The 20,441-nt window shown below is 36.5% G+C and overlaps 2 protein-coding genes and 2 non-coding genes across 7 annotated transcripts; 2 read left to right on the forward strand and 2 right to left on the reverse strand.

Moving 5' to 3' along the window:
* Nucleotides 1-7,916: 7,916 nt before the first annotated feature.
* On the forward strand, nucleotides 7,917-11,170 carry LOC110861356. The gene is made up of 7 exons (XM_022110465.2): nucleotides 7,917-8,446; nucleotides 8,571-8,630; nucleotides 9,040-9,127; nucleotides 9,217-9,477; nucleotides 9,841-10,008; nucleotides 10,374-10,510; nucleotides 10,861-11,170. Exons 1-7 carry the CDS (start codon nucleotides 8,154-8,156, stop codon nucleotides 11,057-11,059), a joined length of 1,206 nt encoding a protein of 401 aa, XP_021966157.2. The 5' UTR covers nucleotides 7,917-8,153; the 3' UTR covers nucleotides 11,060-11,170.
* Nucleotides 11,171-11,624: 454 nt separating this feature from the next.
* On the reverse strand, nucleotides 11,625-11,716 carry Trnay-gua. Its single transcript is given in 2 exon segments — nucleotides 11,625-11,660; nucleotides 11,680-11,716. It is a non-coding gene; the product is annotated as a tRNA-Tyr (tRNA).
* A 1,030-nt stretch (nucleotides 11,717-12,746) lies between these two features.
* Nucleotides 12,747-12,838, forward strand: Trnay-gua. Its single transcript is given in 2 exon segments — nucleotides 12,747-12,783; nucleotides 12,803-12,838. It is a non-coding gene; the product is annotated as a tRNA-Tyr (tRNA).
* Nucleotides 12,839-13,025: 187 nt separating this feature from the next.
* Nucleotides 13,026-20,308, reverse strand: LOC110861332 (E3 ubiquitin-protein ligase ZNF598). 4 transcript variants are annotated; one of them, XM_035844607.1, is made up of 10 exons: nucleotides 19,671-20,308; nucleotides 18,955-19,574; nucleotides 18,626-18,877; nucleotides 18,116-18,234; nucleotides 17,839-18,044; nucleotides 17,606-17,759; nucleotides 16,871-17,206; nucleotides 15,372-15,690; nucleotides 14,555-15,292; nucleotides 13,026-13,992 (listed from the first exon to the last, which is right to left on the reverse strand). In XM_035844607.1, the coding sequence occupies exons 1-10, from the start codon at nucleotides 19,786-19,788 to the stop codon at nucleotides 13,849-13,851; spliced, it is 3,006 nt and encodes a 1,001-aa protein (XP_035700500.1). In that variant the 5' UTR covers nucleotides 19,789-20,308; the 3' UTR covers nucleotides 13,026-13,848. The 4 variants fall into 4 exon arrangements, with proteins under 4 accessions (XP_035700500.1, XP_035700498.1, XP_035700499.1 ...); XM_035844605.1 differs by having other exon boundaries at nucleotides 18,955-19,622; XM_035844606.1 differs by having other exon boundaries at nucleotides 18,955-19,478; nucleotides 19,575-20,308.
* Between the last annotated feature and the right edge of the window lie 133 nt (nucleotides 20,309-20,441).

Genomic DNA, 20,441 nt, shown 5'->3' on the forward strand with positions numbered 1-20,441 from the left:
TTGGAATTTTATCAGGAATGATTTTGTAAATTTGTAACGAAAATTTTTAAATGAATATTTTACAAAAATTACGAAACAAGTATATATACACATTAATTCAAGAACAATGAAAATAAACGCGGCCCTTTTTTGCATCAAGTTCAATACAGATTTTCTTTAGAAAATTATCCAACCAAACCACAAAAATGGTGCGGTGTGGTCCTCATCAGGGGCTGCGGAACCGTGGGGACAAATTTTTAGAGCATGTCGTTCCAAATTAAAAAAAAAATATAATAGTACACTCCAGATTTTGACACTTTTTGAAGGAGGAGATCTCAGGTTTAAGACGCCTTCAGAAAAATTGGAACTCATCGAAACTGGCTCAAAAAATTCAACGCCATTTCATCAATCAACTCACTGACTACAAATTTGTCGTCCAGAATTTTAAAATAAGTTCCCAGAGGAGAGAAATGATTAAAAATGTGCTGATTTTATTTTTCATCTGGGTAAATTTAAAATCTTCAGAAAAATCGTATAAGTTTGAGACCGAATTATAAAATTTTTATGCATATGAACTTTCGTGAGGTAAATTGAGATTCATAATTTGGACAGACACACGTGAGGCAAATTGAGATTTCCAGAATTATATTATTAAAAATGTCCTGATTTTGACTAACATTATTGTCCCCACCCTTCCGCGTCCTGCGCCTCCTCGTCATGATTCAATTTCTATTTATTACCAGTAAATGATTCATTATACAGGATTTAAAACGCTTTTAACCAACAAAACTGCAATACGTAAAAGGAGACCCAAACCAACAATAGGACCGATCCCATATCATTACTTTTATGCATGCTCCTATTTATCTACATATTTACGCAAGCCAAATTCTAACTCTATTATTAAACCAATTCATTTCTGAGAAGAAAATTGACAATGGACTTGTTCCTTTTTTTGCGTCATGTGTGGACATACATGGAAAATTAAGCGTGCACATTTTCCGACGACATTGATCAGCCCATTAAATTGAATTAGGTCTCTGTTACTTAAATAAAACGGACGGAGGGAGAGTGAAATTTCAATTTTTTTCTCTCGAATCCTGCTGTTATTTGGGATGTCAATCTTTCTAAAAAAAGTATGTGTGTCAGGTGCATATTATTATTTTGGATAGGCGATAATGCAAATTTCATAATGCAAATTTATTCGACAATGGTGGTGGTAGTGGCGACGGCGACGAGACGTCCGACCGGTATCAAATTTGGGATGATTTAATTTAGAAAAGGTGTGCAGATTTGTGCAGATTATGCCTATGTAGGAGTCCACATGATTATGTAATATGCACACGAATTTGCCGTTAGTTTACGTGGGCAAGATTTTTTACTACTTAAATTGAGTAGTTTTATTTCATTCATAAATAATTTGAGTGTATGAGTTTTGACCAATTTATTGGCAATTGACGACAACAACGACGAGACGGATAACGTGACGTGACGTGACGATGATATTAGAGTCTCGTAAAAATAATTTGGCTTTTGTTATAGTGAAATTATACGAATTATGTATTTGTCATCTTATTATTATTATTGTGGACTTGAATTTTTTGGCGTGCATCAAATGCATGGTACACAAAATATAGTTCATTGTCAGAATTGGCAATATTTTCAATGTGTGTCATTTCAGGTATTTAATTGCGTATGGTTGGAATCCACATTTTTTTATGTACACGTCAAATTATTAGTTATGATTACATATCCTAATCCTATCTGTTGAATTTTGTCAATGAGAAATAATTACTGATAAAATATGAATTTATGTATTTTTTTAGAGAAAAATAATTCAGTCACGATTTTTTTTACTCAAATATTTTTAAGTACCAATTTATTTCTTGAATTTCATGCGTGTAAAAAATTGAGCCCTGATTTTGACGCGTTATTGATGACATAACAAAGAAACATGGCACAAAATTTTCAAATTATTGGTAATGATTTCATCTTATCTGTGGAATTTTGTCAATGAAATATACCAATAAAATACTATGAATTTATGTATTTTTTACACAAAAATAATTCCGTCACGATTTGTTTTAATTTATTTCTTAAATTTGATGCGTATTTTTTAAGCCCTGATTTTGACGATTTTGACGCGTTATTCATGAAATTGATGACATAACAAAACATGACACACAATAAATAAAAATGACGATGGGGAAGAAGAATTAATCACTTCTTGCAGGTTTTTTGCAATAAAAAAGGATGACTTAATCGATACACGATGAAAGATGAGAGCAGAAGTGACCTTGCCTTACTTATTTTTTCATATTTTCTGGCAAAATCTGTGAGTAAAATCCTCCTTTAATTCGATTTTAATTTGAACGTTTCCTTCAGAAATTTGTGTGGTAATTACACTTTTGAAGAATAGCGATGGCCTGAATTGTTGACACCTCAAGAAGAATGCATGGCTGCGTTTGATTGCATTTTTGAGGTGATAGTACAAAATATTTAATGACGGTCTGTTTTGTGGCTTGGTTTTGATCCTAATTTACCAAATGGGGTAAATAATTAGTGGCAAAATATCACTACTTATTTTTTATTGCGTTACATAATTAGCTCATTTGTCCACAAGATAGAAAATAGTTGGGTGTGTGCAGCCTTAAAAAATTATTGAGCATATTTTTCACATCCTAAAATCTGGTGGGAACAGGAAGGTCAATTTTTTACAATTCAAGGTAAAAAAAATGAAATCAAGAACACGTCCACAATTCAAAATACAAAATTAATACAAGAACTCAAGTCCACGATTTAAAATTACGTGGACACGACGAAATAAATAAAAAGTTAATTAAGACGCACAGTAAGGAACTAATTATGCCAAAAATTGGCACCTATTTAAGCCCACGGATTAACTTGCCGGATGAGATTTATGTATCTCTTTTGACACGTTACTCACGTTAATCTCCGGCGTTGACAAAAATAAGTAATTCATATTTAAATTTGTGACATCTTAATTTGCGAAGAGATGAGATGAGTGACATTTCGACGTGACAAGTTTGGATGAAAATTGTCACAAAATTGTTGTTGCCCAAACAGAGGAGAGATTACAAATTACGATAGATAATTTACTGTAGAGCAGAATTGTCTCACTTTTTCGTGAAATGAAATGAAATCAGTTGCGTAACACAACAGAATTTGTGTGTAAATAATGAATGAAGGAATGAATGAAGAAGAAGAAGGAAGACGCAAATCAAGACAAGAATGACTTGTTGCATTACATTACTTGTTCCTCGTTAAACTCTTAATTTATATATGTATGCGCTTTATTTTTATGTGCCGACGCCATCACGTGTTACGTCGGATATCCTACTACTCTCTAAAGGAGTATTAAATAGACGCAACTAGGCTTGAGTTTCTAAAGTTTAGTAGAATTTTCCTCAGAAAGAGAGGATTCGGTATCACTGGTCCAATTAAAAACTTGCGAACACGTCATCTCTTTGGGTTAAAAAACGTTGATCAGATAGATATATTTTAACTGTAGGACGGCTGTGAGAGTAGTGATGACCAGCCAAAAGATCACTTCTCCTGCCTGGTCTAGTCAATGATATACAAATATATACATAGGTACATGCAGCGATAAGGAAATTAGTATGATTTCTTGAGATTATTGTGATTATATTTTTTTACAAACATGTATACCCATGATTTATCGTCATGAAATATGGTGATGGCAGCTCATCTAAATTTGTGGTAACCACCATCTAAATCGGTGGCAAAAAAGGCTAAAGTTGGAAGAAATTCATCCGGTGGCGAATTCAGCTAAAATTTATGGCAAATTTCAGCTTATTCGGTGGTGCATTAAATTTAACCCATATTTAAACTAAATTATAGGCAAATTCTTTTTTCAGGTTACAAGAAATTTACTCAATATTGCTGACTGAATCCTATCATTGGTTATCACAGTTATGGATAAGTGTACATCCGAATGGAATCATTCGGTTCGAATATTTTTTAAATTGAAAGATTCGGTTCGGTTCGGATGGATCAAAAATCAAATCAAAATTAAAACATTGTATGAAAAAGTGTTCAAATTAAACGACCATATTTTAATGTTTGAAAAGTAAAGTGTATGTAATCAATTTTTCAGGTACAGAGATCCAGTGGTATTAACGAAATGTACAGAATCATAAAATTTTGTTCATAAGTAATTCTTTGAGCGATATAAAAAAACTTATTAGAAAACTGCAAAAAACTTTGCACCTGTTTGAATTTCGAAATCGAATTTGCATTTTGATTGAATTTCAAAATAGAATTATCATTTTGTTTGAATTTCAAATAGAATTTGCATTTTGTTTGAATTTCAAAATAGAATTGGCTTCTGACTGACTTTAAAGTTGCATTTAATTTGTAGTGTAAATTGCATGATAACTATGCAGTAGATAATTGGGTGGTTTAATTTAAATCAAGATGTAAAATTTTTGAGTACAAAATTTTGAAATTATTAAATTCCCGGAAGCTAATAAATAATTACCAAATGCAGGCATGATTTTTTTGTCATCTTTCTCACACCCGTTAAACTTACTGACATTAACGTTGCATTTAATTTGTAGATTAAAAAATTACGTCTCAAGATTGTAAAGTAAGATTCTCCATGTCTTCAGTACTAAATTTTATAAAAATTGCAATAGAAGATTTTAAAATTATTTTAAAAAATTAAAAATTTTCTAACAATGGAGCAAGTCTCTAGAAACAACATTTGGTTCACCACTTGCGCAGATACGAATTTGTCGTTGGGTCAATACGGTGTTGGGTCAATCCGTCGCTGGGTCAATATGGTGCCGGGTCAATCTGTCGCTGGGTCAATATGGTATTGGGTCAATCTGTCGTTGGATCAATATGAGCGGGTCAATTTGTCGTGGGTCAATATGACTGGGTCAATTTGACGCCTCACCGATGCGCAAAATTCAGCAAGTTATGGGCGCCACAAGATTAGCAAAAACGCATGATTTTTGATGCAAGGTCCAGCGCGAGCTCACTCTCGACCATTTTTCGCGAACTTGTGGCGCCCATAACTTGCTGAATTTTGCGCCTCTGCGCAAGTGGTAAACCAAATGTTGTTTCTAGAGACTTGCTCTTCCAAACTAACATGGTCAAAAAATCATCTGGGCTGAACATGGTTTGCGCCTCCATTGTAAGATAATTTTTTTCCGGAAGAAATTTTATTAGTTCAAAATATGACACTTTACGAGTATGAAATTCTCATCTGTTAATAATTATTATCTAATCATTGGATATATAAAAGAACATTAACGGCATGGAAGTGGATTAAATAAATTCATTACAATTAAAAAATATATATGCAATAAGGTGAAGAAAGAAACAAAATATCTTTTCAAATTATTGAAAAATAAAATAAAATAAATTTCCGAGAAGAAATTTACTTCAAAATATGCTCCCTTGATGACGAAGATATTTTCATCTTTTAACATAGTTGTTATTATTAAATCTCCAAAATAACATTAGCGGCATCAAAATTAAATTTATTAAAATTAAAAAATAGGCAATAACGTGAAGAAATGAACAAAATATATTTTCAAATTATTGGAAAAAATATAAAAAATTTTCCGGGATGAAATTTGGTTCAAAATTTGACATTCTGCGAGTCAGAAATTTCATCTTTCAATATATTTATATTATTGAATCTCCAAATTAACATTAACGGGATCAAAGCTGATTAAATAAATTCATTACAATTAAAAAGCATGCACTAACGTGAAGAAATAAACAAAATATATTTTCGAATTATTGACAAAAAAATAAAATTTTTTCCGGGATGAAATTTAGTTCAAATTTAGTTCAAATTAGTTCAAATTTTGAACTTCAAAATATGACCCGTTTTGATAAAGACACTTTCATCTCTTAACACATTCGTATTATTGAATCTATAAAATAGCATTAACGGCGTCGAAGTTGATAAAAAATTCATTACAATTTAAAAAAAAATATCCAATAAAGTGAAGAAATAAGCAAAATATATTTTCAAATTATCGAAAAAAAATTAAAATCAATTTCCTGGATGAAATTTAGTTCAAAATTTGACGCTTCTTGGGGAAGAAATTTTCATCTTTTAACATATATCTTATTATTGAATCTCCAAAATAACATTAACGGCATAGAAGTTGATTAAATAAATTCATTACAATTTAAAAAATATGCAGTAACGGGAATAAATAAAATATATTTTCAAATAACAATAATTTTGAAATAACAATAAAAATAATTTTCCGGGATGAGTTCAAATTTTTAAATTCAAAATATGACACGAGGAAGAAACTATATCTTTTAACATATTTCTCATTATTGAATCTCCAAAATAACAATAGCGGCATCGAAGTTGATTAATTCATTAAAAAATACGCAATAAAGTGTCGAAATAAAAAAATATTTTATGTGCATGTTCTCATTTAAACTTAATTGATGGATAATTAAGTATTGGCTCAATATTTGTTTGTTTGTTGTCGATGATTCACTTAAATTTAAACAAGAGCAAGAGTTACAAATATTTATTAACGACATGAAAAACGAGATCGAGATCGTTGTCGTGATTGAAATCAAAGCAAGCAAAAGTTTGATGGCAGGGTTTGGTTTCATTTTGCAGGTTTGCTACATTTCTTGCATAGCAATTCAAGAAATGCGAGGTGCAGGAAACTGGGAGAAAGTGGGAGAAATAAGCGCCATCTGGCCACGCGCCATATGAAGTAAAACGGCGGGGCGTAGATTCTTGCATTTCTTGCAGGTCAAAATAGCTACAAAGAAACACTTTCTTGCACTTATTTCTTGCACTGCAAAGCTATAAATGCAAGAAATAGGTACAATAAACTGTAAGAAAGTGCAAGAAATATGCGCTCTATGAAGTATAGCGGAGGTGGGTAGTTTCTTCCGCCGTGCATTTCTTGCAGGTCAAAATATTCCCCTGCAAGAAACCTATTTCTTGCCGTTATTTCTTGCAAGGTTTGCTAAATTTCTTGCACTACAACGTAAGTAAAGTAAGAAATGCGAGGTGCAAGAAACTGGGAGGAAGTGCAAGAAATGAGCGCCATGATCTAACCACGCGCCGTACAAGGAATAGGCGCGGCAAGAAATTTATTGCACTGTACATTTCTTGCAGGTCAAAATAGCTGCAAAAAACACTTTCTTGCACTTATTTCTTGCACTGCAAAGCTAGAAATGCAAGAAATATGTGCAAGCAACTGTAAGAAAGTGTAAGAAATTAAGTTTCTGATGTAGTTTCTTGCAGGTCAAAATATTTCCCTGCAAGAAACCACTTTCTCCTCCTTATTCCTTGCAAGTGGTTTCTTGCACCGGAAACATATTAATATTTAAGTGCGCCCGAAACCCTGTTTGGCACGCATGATGAGGAGATTGATTTACCGACCTTGCCTTCGTGGCGTCGTGGCGTCGTAGTCGTTGACCAATCAATCAACTCGTCAAGTGTCAAGTGCATATGGTTTTTGGGGTGGTTTCTCGTCATGCCAAGAAATAAATGCGTCGTACCGTGTAATAATTAATTAACGATGATGATCATAGGTTATTGTCCCAATTGAATGATTTTTATTTAAGTATGTGGATCAAATTGGAGGTTGAATTTTAGATGGAAAATAGATTCTGAATTTTGAAAAAAATCGTAAGATTTGAGAAAAATTTACGAAATTTTGTTAAGTGAGGCAAATTGAGATTCAGTAGTAAGATTATCAGATTTAGGATACAATTTTGTTATGTGAGGCAAATTGAGATTCAGGATATTCAATAAGGTTATCAAACTTGAGATAAAATTTATTATGTGAGGCAAATTGAGACTCAGAATTTGCAGTAAAATCATAAGACTTGAGATAAAACTTTTCACGTGAGGCAAATTGAGATTTAAGAATTTCCAGAAAAATGAAGAAGATTTTTTTATACGAGGCAAACTGATATTCAGAATTTTCATGAAACTCGCGATACTTCATACAAAATTCGTTTATCTGAGGCAAATTGAGACTAATCTGACATTTTCTACTCACGTATTTACATGTCGCATCGCAACATAATTTTCCCCCTGATGAGGAAATTATATCCCTCAGAAATATATTTTCGAAATTTCATCCGCATTTTTTTCCAACCAATTTTGAAACCATATTGCCAAGATGAGTGGGATAATTACTAGCGACGGACAAGAATCGTGGAATTTTCCACCCACGAATCGTCCCCCGTCCTCCTCACCGCACCGACGCCAAGACGAACACGCTGCATCCGGCGATACCAAAAAAGCCACTTTGAAGGACAAACTCTACGCGAAATGGACGTCCTGGAAAACGGTGGACAATTCCGGCACGTGGGCCACTCGAATGTCACGTGCTCCTTTTCCAGTGATGCATCGCTACCTTCAAAAAGCGCAATGGGTCTTGGTCATCGCCCTTGTCACCTCGGCACTCGTGGTGTACGAAAATTTATAAAATTATAAATTTTACCACTTTTTAACCCATTAGCGATTCCGTATTTCATTTATTATAAAATTATGTTTGCTGTGGAAGAGTTCTGTTTAATTTTTCTGAAATTTCCAGCCCCGAAATTCGGAAATTTGTGCTGGATCGGACCTGGAAAGGGGGACTTGTCGTGTTTTGGTAAATAAGCAACAATCACATTAACAATGGAAGTTTCGCCGCAGCACATGCTCTCCGATTTTGAGCAAATTAGTGTCAACCGATCACAAATTCAATTAGTATCAAATTTTCGACAGACACGATTTCCTAATGGGCACGTTTGGCCGAGATATTTGCATCCAAAGAGGAGAAAACGCACAGTAAATTTGGAAAGTGCAAAATTTGTCGACTTTAGGACGTATTTTCTTCCCTTCGGATGCAAATATCTGCGCCAAACATGCCCATTGGGAGATCGCGTCTTTCGCAAATTTCATCCTAATTAAATTTGTGATCGATTGACACTAATTTGCCCAAAATCGGAGAGCTTGCGCTGGGAGACCTCCATTGTTACATACTTTCTGCATTCATTCCAATTTTCTTTGGACCACAGTTTTGAATTTCTTACCTGGATGACGCTCACCCTTCTGCTCGGATTTGGATGGAAACTCCCTGTGAATTATGTTTCCCTTGCTATCGCGGTATTTAAAAAAAATTGGAAATTGTGGGGCGAAATTTCTTGTACAGATTTTTTTCAATTTTTCGAAATTTTTTTCAAAATTTTATCCAGAGAGTCTTCCTCTCCCTGGAACTTCAGTACGAGTGGGCACTGCAGAAAAGAGAAGGGTGGCCCGCCTTGAAAGGTTTTTGGCTCACGACGGCATCCATGTCGACCATGAACAGCATCCTGGACTGGTTTCGGGGACAGAAGAATGACGCCCACGAGACCAAACCAGGCGACGAAATTGACCCGATGCACCAAATCGTGGTCAATGTCACGCTCGCGGTGACTTTCTCCGTGGCGGCATGGTTGCTCACGAGACATTCAAAGGTTGATGAGGAAAATCAAGTTAACGTAGGACGCATCAGCACATTTTTAATCATTTCTCGCCTCTGGGAATTTATTTTAAAATTCTGGACGACAAATTTGTAGAGAAGGGAGTTCCCACTTTAAAAAAATATACACTCCAGATTTTGACACTTTTTGAAGGAGGAGATCTCAAGGTTAAGAAGCCTTCAGAAAAATTGGAACTCCTCGAAACTGGCTCAAAAAACTCGACGCCATTCCATTAATCAACTCACTGAGGGCAAATTTGTCGTTCAGAATTTTAAAATAAATTCCCAGAGCGGAGAAATGATTTAAAATGTGCTGATTTTGATGATGAGTCGTTACGTTGAGGTGATTTTTTCATAGATTCGGATCGATAAGCTTGGAAACGTTATGCTGTTGGCGTCCTTTTTTGGGACTTCGTTGGGGTCGGTGATCCTCGTCTCGTCTCTGGCAATTACAAGGATCGGAGTGGACCTACATATGGCAATGTGCAAGTTTTGGGTGACGTACGCCGTGGTGGGAAGTTTTGTGGTAAGCAAGGCTAATCATTTCTCGGTTCTGGGAACTTATTTTAAAATTCTGGACGACAAATTTGCAGTCAGTGAGTTGATTAATGGAATGGCGTCGAGTTTTTGAGCCAGTTTCGATGAGTTCCAATTTTTCTGAAGGATTCCTTAACTTGAGATCTCCTCCTTCAAAAAGGGCCAAAATCTGGAGTATATTTTTAAAAAATTCGGAACGACCTGCCCCACAAATTTGTCATCATGAATTTTAAAATAAATTCCCAGAGTCGAGAAACGATTCAAAATGTGCTGATTTTGATAATTTTGGCAATGAGTTATCCAGTTCTGAGATAAATTTTCAAATATTTTTAAAAATCCGGATTTTTTTACTAGTTCACCTTCTTCCTGCTGCAACGACAACTCTGTTCGGGTGAAAAGTATTGGGTTCGGAAGCGATATGCTGACGCGGAATTTGCCTGGTTCGCCTTGGAGGTTTTGATGTACTTGTTGCAAGGGTACATTGTCCTTCGGTACGTATTTTAAATAATTCCAAATTCATACGTAAATTCATACAAGTTCAAATCCATATTTCATGAAATTCATAATTTTATACAAAAAAAACATTAGAACCAAAGTTTAAAATGACGTTGTCAAATTCATAGTTCAAAATAATTCTAAAATTCGTACCTAATTTCCCGTAATTCCATAATTTTATTAAATCCCAAATATTTCATAAGTTTCGAAAGAAGAAAAACTTTGCAAAATCATTTATCACGGAAAAATAATTTTTAATTTTGGGGAAAATTTGTACATTTTTGTTAAAAAAAGAATTTGTATAAAATTTCAATTTTCTTCAAAATTTCTTCAAAATTTGATTCAGATTCGTCACCTCTGTTCATTCGGATTTCGACGCGGCGAAAACGTTGAAGCTGAACGTGACCGAAATGGTCAAAGTTTTCATCCCCACGTCGAACATTGTGACGCAGGAGTTCTACAATTTGGTCATGGTGGGGAAAATGGTGTTTGAAAATTACTACGGCAGTGTTCCAAACGCTATGAGGATGGATAACCACGAATAGGATAAGCACCATGGATAACGACCTACATACATTTACATATTTACATATTTACAAAAACTGAAAGCATTATGATTTTTTACTGGGGAAATTAGTTTGAAGAAGAAAATAAAATAAAACCTGCTCATGAAATTGAAGGATGTTAAAATTGTCTCCCTATTCTGAGAAATAGTTCGAATTTCTTGTGTGATAAGAATGGAAAATATTTTTGCTGGTGCAGATTTGAAGATTTTTGGGTTTTTATAAAAAGTTACAGATTTTGGAAATGTATGTTTTTTTCAATTTTTTAAATTTAACCAAATTATTAGTCGCTTTACATGAATTGAGCATGATTTTTGGGTTTCTAGTCGATTTGCATGCATAAATTAAATACTTTATGACTTAAATTAATTAACAGCCGATTAAAACAGGATAAAATATAGAGTTTTAATAGTCTCAAAATCCTGAATTTTTCAGCAAATGCATATCCGATAAAATTGAGGGTGATTTCCACATTTTCAAAAAAAGTATGGAGTGATTCTGCAGGAATTTTGCAGTCTTAACTGGATGCAAAAAGTGCAAAAAATATTCTCGCGAACCGGATTCGAACCAGTGACCTAAGGATCTCTGCCATTTTAACCCAACTACAGTCCTCCGCTCTACCAACTGAGCTATCACGAGATTGGTTATTTCCTTCACACTTTTTCCTCCTACTTCAACCCAGCCTCGCCCAACCCAACTTTCTATATCGCCTCGATCCCATCGATTTTGTCAACTGTGAAGTTTAACTGGCTTTATAACTCATAAACTTAACTTTATATAACTTATACCTAGATTACGTACGATTTGCTCCACTTTTGCATATCACCTTTCTAAATTCCTACAGTTTCAACACTCACAATTTATTACTACACAAAGCATGTAAGTAGCAAGAATAACAGGATTCTTTGTGTAACAGCAGCTTTTTGTTTGCATCCATAATTGAAAACTGCATTGTGCGGATATGTAAATTGCAGGATTTATGTTGGTCTTGATTGGTATTGTATTTTAGTGAGAATCGATCCCTTTTCCAGCATAATAATGGCATAAATAAATAAATTCTGAAAAATCGCATCTTGCCCATGTTAATAATTTCCTACACCTCTTATTTCTGAATTTAAATGACCCCCCATGACCCCCCCCCCCGACTTCCGCAGATACGCTGCTAATAGTGAGTGAGGAAGGCAACGAAAAACAAAATATTTAATGGTTTCATTAAAATCCTCATCGTTTCATATTTCAATTTTTTTTAAAGTTTCTCTCTCTCTCGTTGCATGTATTGGTCAATGGTTTTCAATGTCTTCTTAAAAATGTTAAAATATAATGTCAAATTCTGCAGAATCTTATAGAATATATTCAGGTACTTATACTCTGCAGAAAAATGTAGCAATTTTCTTTTCCTCAGGTCGATTTTCATACTGCTTTCATTTAATCGCAAGGTGAAGGTGACCCAAGGTCACCCAGTAATTATACTGAGAAGCGAACGATATATTACAAATCTATTAAATATTACTGAACTATACCCGAATCCTAGTGAGACATATCAAATCTCATTTACTAATCTTAACCCAGCTCGATTTGCATAATGTAGAGATAACTCAAGATGTACTTAAATGAGATTGGGCGAGGCTGGGTTGAAGTAGGAGGAAAAATTGTGAAGGAAATAACCAATCTCGTGATAGCTCAGTTGGTAGAGCGGAGGACTGTAGTTGGGTTAAAATGGCAGAGATCCTTAGGTCACTGGTTCGAATCCGGTTCGCGAGAATATTTTTTGCACTTTTTGCATCCAGTATTTTACAAACTGTTAAAAATTTGGTAATCGAAACAAGTTCTGAAATCGATTCATCTCCAAAAATTTGTCAAATTGTGCATGAATTTTTGTGCATAAAATGAACAACAAACTCAAAAATTGACCACAAGTTATGCATTTCTGAGAAAAATTAGATTTCCATTCATAATTTGGTTTGGAACTGATCCATTTATTTCAAATTTTTCCAATAAAGTCGATTTTTTTCAAATATAACTTTCTCCCGAGTATTTTTTACTACCAATTTCACTAAATTCTTATCAACTATTTAGCTACAGTACATATACTAAATTTGATATTTTGAGTCGTCAATTCGGAGATGAGACCGTGAAATATGTAAGGATCCAACTTGGAGGAACGATAATATCAATGGTCAACATATATAATTATAATTATGACGATTATTAATTAAAGCGATTAGATTAATCCTGCCACATTTAAATATTTGCGTATATGTCGATTCATAGATACATACATAGCTCCAGTAATAATACGGTAAAAATCACAGTTAGACTTTATGTATAGCAAGTACATACTAAAATCGTAAATCTACTGTTGACTGTTCATATTATTTGGGCAATTATCGAATTAATTACATACTACATATTTTATAATTGTTAATTAGGCAATTATCAAAACTACGCTTTTAAAATTTCCGTAATTTACGCTTTCTCTCGAGTGATTTTGGTCAAAATTTCCGGAGCTGAACGTTAAATCATGCTTGAGTGTCCTCTTCTAAATATTTTCCATATTTTCTCCGCAAATTTTAACCGAAGAAAGTTACAGAAATTTTAAAACCGTACATAGTTTTTTAGTTTCGATAATTCCCTCTATTGATCCACCATCAATACATAAAATTTTCAATAAGTATTATTTATTTAATAAGTTTTTTTCCCGTGTATTTCTAAATCCGAATTATTTGAGTCCGTTGTATTTTATTAGTTGTTTCTTCCTCTTTTTTTAAATTTTACAAGGCAGGGAAGACTTCCGCAGCAGAATGAGATTGAATATGGGCCGCCATATCGCCAGCTTTGATAACTTGGAAACATTCATGGCAAGAGGATAAGTCTTTCATTATTCCACCCGAGCGGCGATGCGAGGCCAAAAGCTCCTGAAAAACAGAATAAATATCTTATTTAGCATATACATTCATGACAGATTATAATCAAAGGGCAGATATGTAAATATTTTCAACTTTTTCAGTTGATGACGACCGGCGGTCAAACTTTGTGGGTGTGTTTCCTAACTCGTATAGATCGCAAAAAATTCGAAATAGTTTTACATATTGTTACATGTTTCTGGGTTTTCTTTTGAGACATATGCATATTTTCGCTATTATTTGAAAAATACGTAAATCTTTTCGACATTTTTTCAAAAATACGTAAACTTCGTGAATATTTCAGCGCCCAATTTCCTTGCAAAGAAATTCGACCACAAAAAACTCAGAGCATTATATTCAAAAATACAAACAGAATTTTGAAAAATTCTCATCTTTATGTTTTTTGAAACATATTTTGTAAATACTTTGGCGTTTTTTCGTCAATTTTAAATGCATATTTCAAGGATTTTTTATAAATACATATCCCCCCTCCGAGAATAACTAATTCAAATTTGTAACGATTGTTGCAGATTTGCACAGATATCCACCCTTCACATATGCTTTATCTATATACCTGCTGCTTCTCAATTTCCGGCAGGAGGGCGACCAGCTCGGGAAATATGACGCGAAAATCCGTCACTCCAAAAAGGTCTTGACACAGCTCGTAATACTCTTTCGACTCCAGTTCTCCCCTCCGATACTGATTACTCACACTTTTGAACATCTCAAAGGAACTCTCATCCCGATTAAGGGAACTTTTTATGGCTTCCAAGAGGCGCCCGTTCCTCCTCGTAAATTCGGGCGGTTGACTGTACAACTTTCCTACCGCGCCCGCCTTCGCCTTCAACAACTCCAAGTCCTCCGATATGTTGTTATTATTGTGATTTTTATTATTCGACGCGGCCGTGAGGAAGGAGAGATCGAACAAATCGGTCGTGCCAGATTTTGGCGTCGCGTTTCCAAATCCGGGCGGAGGTGCGATCTTGTTTGGTCGAGGGGAAGAAGGAGAGGGCGATTTTTTACAGGTGGATAAAAACTGGGTGGATTTTTTGACCGGTTCGAGCGACGGGAAGTCGTCGTTGGTCGGTTTGGTGGGGGTTTTGCTGCTACTGCTACTAGCACCGTCTTTATTTTCTGGAGATTTCCCATTAAACAGGGCCGCGACAGCTTTCGCTTTTTCTTTCGGAGACGAAGGATACTCATTGGAGGACGAGGTGGTCTTGTTTTTCTTCTTCTTTTCCGTCGTTAATGGGGGCATGTCGTCATTCTCGTCGTTGGCAATGATACATTCGTACTTTTTGCTGAGAGAGTCCTAAAAACATGGGAAGAAATAACTAATAAAAACGGACTCACGTATCGGATTTAGAAATATACGGGAAAAATTTATTAACCTTCCTGGCGCGAGAGACGCTTAAAGGAACGAATTGAAATGAGTCGTAGGGGTCGACCTCGATTTTCCGCTCGAGCGGGGGTGCCGCAACTTTAAGGGTGCGAGGGGTTTGCTTGCCCTTTTTCATTTTTACGCCGGAGCCAGCCCAGGCAGTGCCATTGGCGGAGGAGGTGGGATTCCCAAGGGAGGGGAATTCTTCGAGGGCGGAGGACAGTGTGGTGGGACGGGCAAACCCGTTCCGTTTGGCGGGTTGGGTGTCGACGGGTGGGGTTGGTTTCTTGGTGGAGATCACGGTGGACGCGGTAGTGGTGACGAATTGGCTAGAGAAATTTGAAATATTTGTTATTTTCGAGTTGTCGATATGGAAGATGGTCAGTTTTGTGAAAACCAGTTTAGTGAATAAGTTTTGCCATAAAATAATCACATTTGGCGAAATGGAAATTCACTCAGGAGGGGAGGTTGTGTACTATCAACTCCCGGATCTCGATGCCCTTTGAATATGTTGTAGTGTCCCATGAATTTACAAGAACCCTGAAGTGGTTTGATTCCATGGCCACATTTGCGTCCGCCACACCCACTCAAAGGTGCTAAAAAATCGCTTTCACTCCAGCTTTCACTCATTCAAAAACACGTCAAAAATCCAATTTTACTCCGATTTCGAAATTTCTTTCACCATTATACTCCCAGATAGTTGTTTTCTTATTTCCAACATCCAGCTCAACTTTTTGAAATGTTTAGTATTTTTAAAATTTAAAATTCTGAAAGAGCATTGTTGTAGTAATCAACAAAGCAAATTATGCCTGCGAAATAATCATAAAAAAAGTTGATTTGGATGATGGAAATTAGAAAGCAAATATCTGGGAGTATAGTGGTGGAAGAAATTTGAAAATCGGAGTAAAATTGGATTTTTGACGTGTTTTTGAATGAGTGAAAGCTGGAGTGAAAGCGATTTTTGGGCACCTTTGAGTGGGTGTGGCGGGCGCAAATGTGGCCATGGAATCAAACCACTTCAGGGTTCTTGTACATTCATGGGACACTACAATATATTCAAAGGGCATCGAGATCCGGGAGTTGATAGTACACAACCTCCCCTCCTCAGTTTACAATACTTTAGGTGGAATGTTTTTAGAGTAACTTTTTGCGAAAATAATGTTACAATTGGTTAAAATGTGGATTATGTGAAAAAGTATTTCGCGAAGATCCATCTCACATCCGCATTTAATAAGCGCTCCGGACTTTTAAGTCTTCATTTTGTTGGATTTGAATGATCAATTATCTAATAATATTAATAAGTTGTTATCTTAATTATACATGATTTGACACGAATAAGCTTGAAATTTGTATTTCGCCAAATGTAATTTTAAGAGTTACCCATTATCGCCAAATATGACATTAATTTCGTCATGTGGCTCTTTCGCGATATTTGTTTTTTACCACATTGGCAAAAATTTATTTTCCCCGACTTTCGCCAAACTGACCATGAATCGTCAACGAACTCACCGAGACGATGGTTGAACTACTTGATCGTTTAGTCCCAATGCTGGGAATTCTTCGTCCTGTCGACTTTTAGCGTTCCACTTTGGACCTCCCCCTCCGCTACCGGATTGTTTATTTATTACATTTCTTCCCGAAGAAAGGGCAACCTTTTGAGCAATTGAAGAATTTGCGTGACTACTTCCGTTCGTCACGGGGAGAAGAACTCGAGCCGCCGCGGCACCCTCCAGCATGGGAAAATCGGCGACCGAATCTACCTTTGGTTGGGGATGGAGTGGCGGTTCGAAAACGGGTCGAGGTACGTCATCAATTTCTTCTTCGCCGTGATCACCACCACGTTCTCTGCATAGAATAATAATAATTATTTGCAAAAACCTCTGCATTAAGGTGGGACTCCATGACTTATCGTTAAAATCAACGCATTTTTAATTATTTCTCATCTCCGGGAATTATTTTAAAATTTTACACATCAAATTTGCAGTCAGTAAATTGATCAATAGAATAGCGGTGAGTTTTTAAGCCCGTTTAGATACATTGCAATCTTTCTGAAGGCCTCCTAAACTTGATATCTCTTCCTTCAAAATTTATCAAAATCTGGAGTGTATATTTTTCTAAAAAGGGTAACAACCTGCTCTACAAATTTTAAAATAAATTCCCAGAGCGGTGAAATGATTAAAAATGTGCTGACTTTGACGATGCATCATCAAGTCCTATGTCAGCAACTTGTAGCTGAATACATACCGTCGACCTCCACCCCGTCCCACGAATCCTTCCCCGTTAAACCTTCTCGACCTGCGATCCTCATCCGACTTGATGTTAAACTCGAGATCGATCATGCGTGCCTGCTTTGTCCCATGTTTTCCGAGCAGTCTGCTATGAACAGCGGTCAAATGGGCTGTTCAAAAAGTATATAAAATTGTTACAATCAAGACTAACAAAACTTCTAGTTTCAAAACCCTTCCAAATTTTAGTACCCTTCATATCAATCTCCGTTCGGAACACGGACGTAAATTTTTCCTCCTTGCAATTTTCCTCCTCGCAGAGAAAATGCTCCTTTCTAAAGTGGAGGCGTAGATCGTCGTAAGTATTGTAATAATGATTAAATCCGTCGGCGTCGCAAAAGTGACAGAAATAATGGTCCTTGCGTAAATGCTTGTACAACTCGTCGTGGTCAAAGTAGCTGAAAATTAGCAATGGTTTCTTATTCCTGAAGTTAACAAACATTGTATTGGAAATGTAATAAAATTTTACCGGCGATCACAGAATTCACAGAGGGGATGACCCCGGTGCGACTTATCGTTCCGGTCCCCTTTCCGCTTATGTGTGGCGAGTTCTTGCCGTGTATAGAAGCAGCGTTCTCTTGAGAAAAGCTGCAGAGACAAGAATTACTTCTTAGAATTTTGAGCAAACAAGTGTCAACCGATTACAACTTTAATTAGCATGAAATTACAAAAGGCACGATCTCCCAATTCCTAATGGGTACGTTTGGCCGAGATATTTGCATCCGAAGAGGAAAAAATGCGCAAGATATTTGGAAAGTGTAAGATTTGCCAACTTGACTGGGCGTTTTCTCCTCTTGGGGATGCAAACTCTCTGCCAAACGTTCCCATATCTTCTGCAAATTTCATACTAATTAAATTTGTGATCGATTGACACTAATTTGTCCAAATCGGAGAGAATATCCTGCGAGACCTCCATTGTTAGTTAGTTAATTAACTTGTTATTGGGCCAATCACTAGCTATTTTGATATTCTTTTCTACCTTGATATTATCTGAGCACAAGTCGCACGAATACATTTCATGGTCCCGTTGCACGTGGCGTTTGAGGTCTTTAAAAGTGGGGAACGTATCCGCCTCCTCGTGACAATAGGGGCAGCGATGTTCGAGTAACTGTTCAAAATCGCGGTTGACGTCTTCCCCCTCCAAATAGAGGCCCCATTGCGGGAGCAGGATGAACATACGGAGCCGATCTTTCAACTCTTTAAATGGTTTCAGACCTTTTGTGAAGATCACCTAAAAAAATCAAATTTACCAAATTAATTAATGCAAATTTTTAATGAATCGTATTTAATTATTTATCGGTGGCTCACAATTTCTAACGTCTGTCGACAAATGGGGCATTCATTCTGCTCCATTAAAACCCTCATTCGTCCCGAACACTCGTAACAAACGGAATGATTGCAAGCTCCTACGGAATAATATTTGACTTCTTTGTAACAAACGATGCAATTCTTGTCGCTGTGTTCTTCATAATTTGGTTCAATTTTTCCCGCAGCGGCCGCCGCGACCAGGGCGGCGGGATGGGGTGGGACTTTATTTCGCATGCGGGGAGGGGGTTGGACCCTAATTCCTCTTTCAGGACCACGTCTGCTGTCGTAATAAGATCCGTCGTCACGATCGCGGCGATTGTCGGATTGATAATGTGAAGATCCGCCGTCACGTTCTTCACGGGCGGATTGTTGTCGAGATCCACGTCGTCCTTCGTTCTGATGTTGACCAACGTAATGATGGTCACGGTCACTTCCTTCATCGTGTTGTTGACCTCTGCCTCCGCGGCGAGGTTCGTACGAATCCTTGTTTCCTCGACTTCTAGTTTCTCCGCGGTCGCGATCGCCTCTGGTTTCGCCGCGATCGCCCCTTGTTTCTCCGCGGTCACGATCGCCTCTGGTTTCGCCGCGATCGCCCCTTGTTTCTCCGCGGTCACGATCGCCTCTGGTTTCGCCGCGATCGCCCCTTGTTTCTCCGCGGTCACGATCGCCTCTGGTTTCGCCGCGATCGCCCCTTGTTTCTCCGCGGTCACGATCGCCTCTATTTTCTCCGCGATCACTTCTCGTAGTATTTCCACCACTACCTCCTCCACGACCACTTCCGTTTCGAAGACCTCTACTACTCGCGCTTTTACTACTGGATTCTGTTGACGCCATCGATTTAGAATTTATCAGTTGCTTTCTTTTTACAGAAATTTATAAAAAATAAAAACCGTTAAATTATTTTGAGCCAATTAAATTCTATCCTTTCACTTCTCCTTTTCCTAATAAACTGTTGCTCAAACTAAAACTTGTTCTTCCTTCGATACTTAATTATTCAACTTTGACAATTATAAACCGAAACGTTCCAATACTTTTTTTAACGTTTGACAACGATCCAGCTGCCGACACTATGCAGCTACCCTCTCTCTTCAACAAGTGACTAAATTGCCACACGGCAAGACGAAAGTCAACGTCACCGACAATTCCACGAATTACGTCACGATTGATTAGTTTTTTATCACTTTTCTTGATAAGAACGCGGTTCGGCTTAGGCTCGCAGAATGGATGCAAGAATTTGGCAATTATATAACTTGAAATTAAATTTTTACCTGGTTGATGTTGGAAAATGAAAATGTATCCGTTTTTTATTTTTAGAGGTGGTGTGGTGGTGGTTGGTTTCTATCTGAAAGTTGGAGCGAGTTGGGGGTTATGTACCTACTTTCATGTACATGGATGCGCATAGTGCTAAAAATTTGCAAAATTTGCACATTTTTTGGCAAGATTTTGTAGCGAATAATTTGGAGGAGAATTGTAGCAGAAAATATTTG

Source organism: Folsomia candida, unplaced genomic scaffold (genome assembly GCF_002217175.1).
Source record: "Folsomia candida strain VU population unplaced genomic scaffold, ASM221717v1 Fcan01_Sc040, whole genome shotgun sequence".
NCBI lineage: Eukaryota > Metazoa > Arthropoda > Collembola > Entomobryomorpha > Isotomidae > Folsomia > Folsomia candida.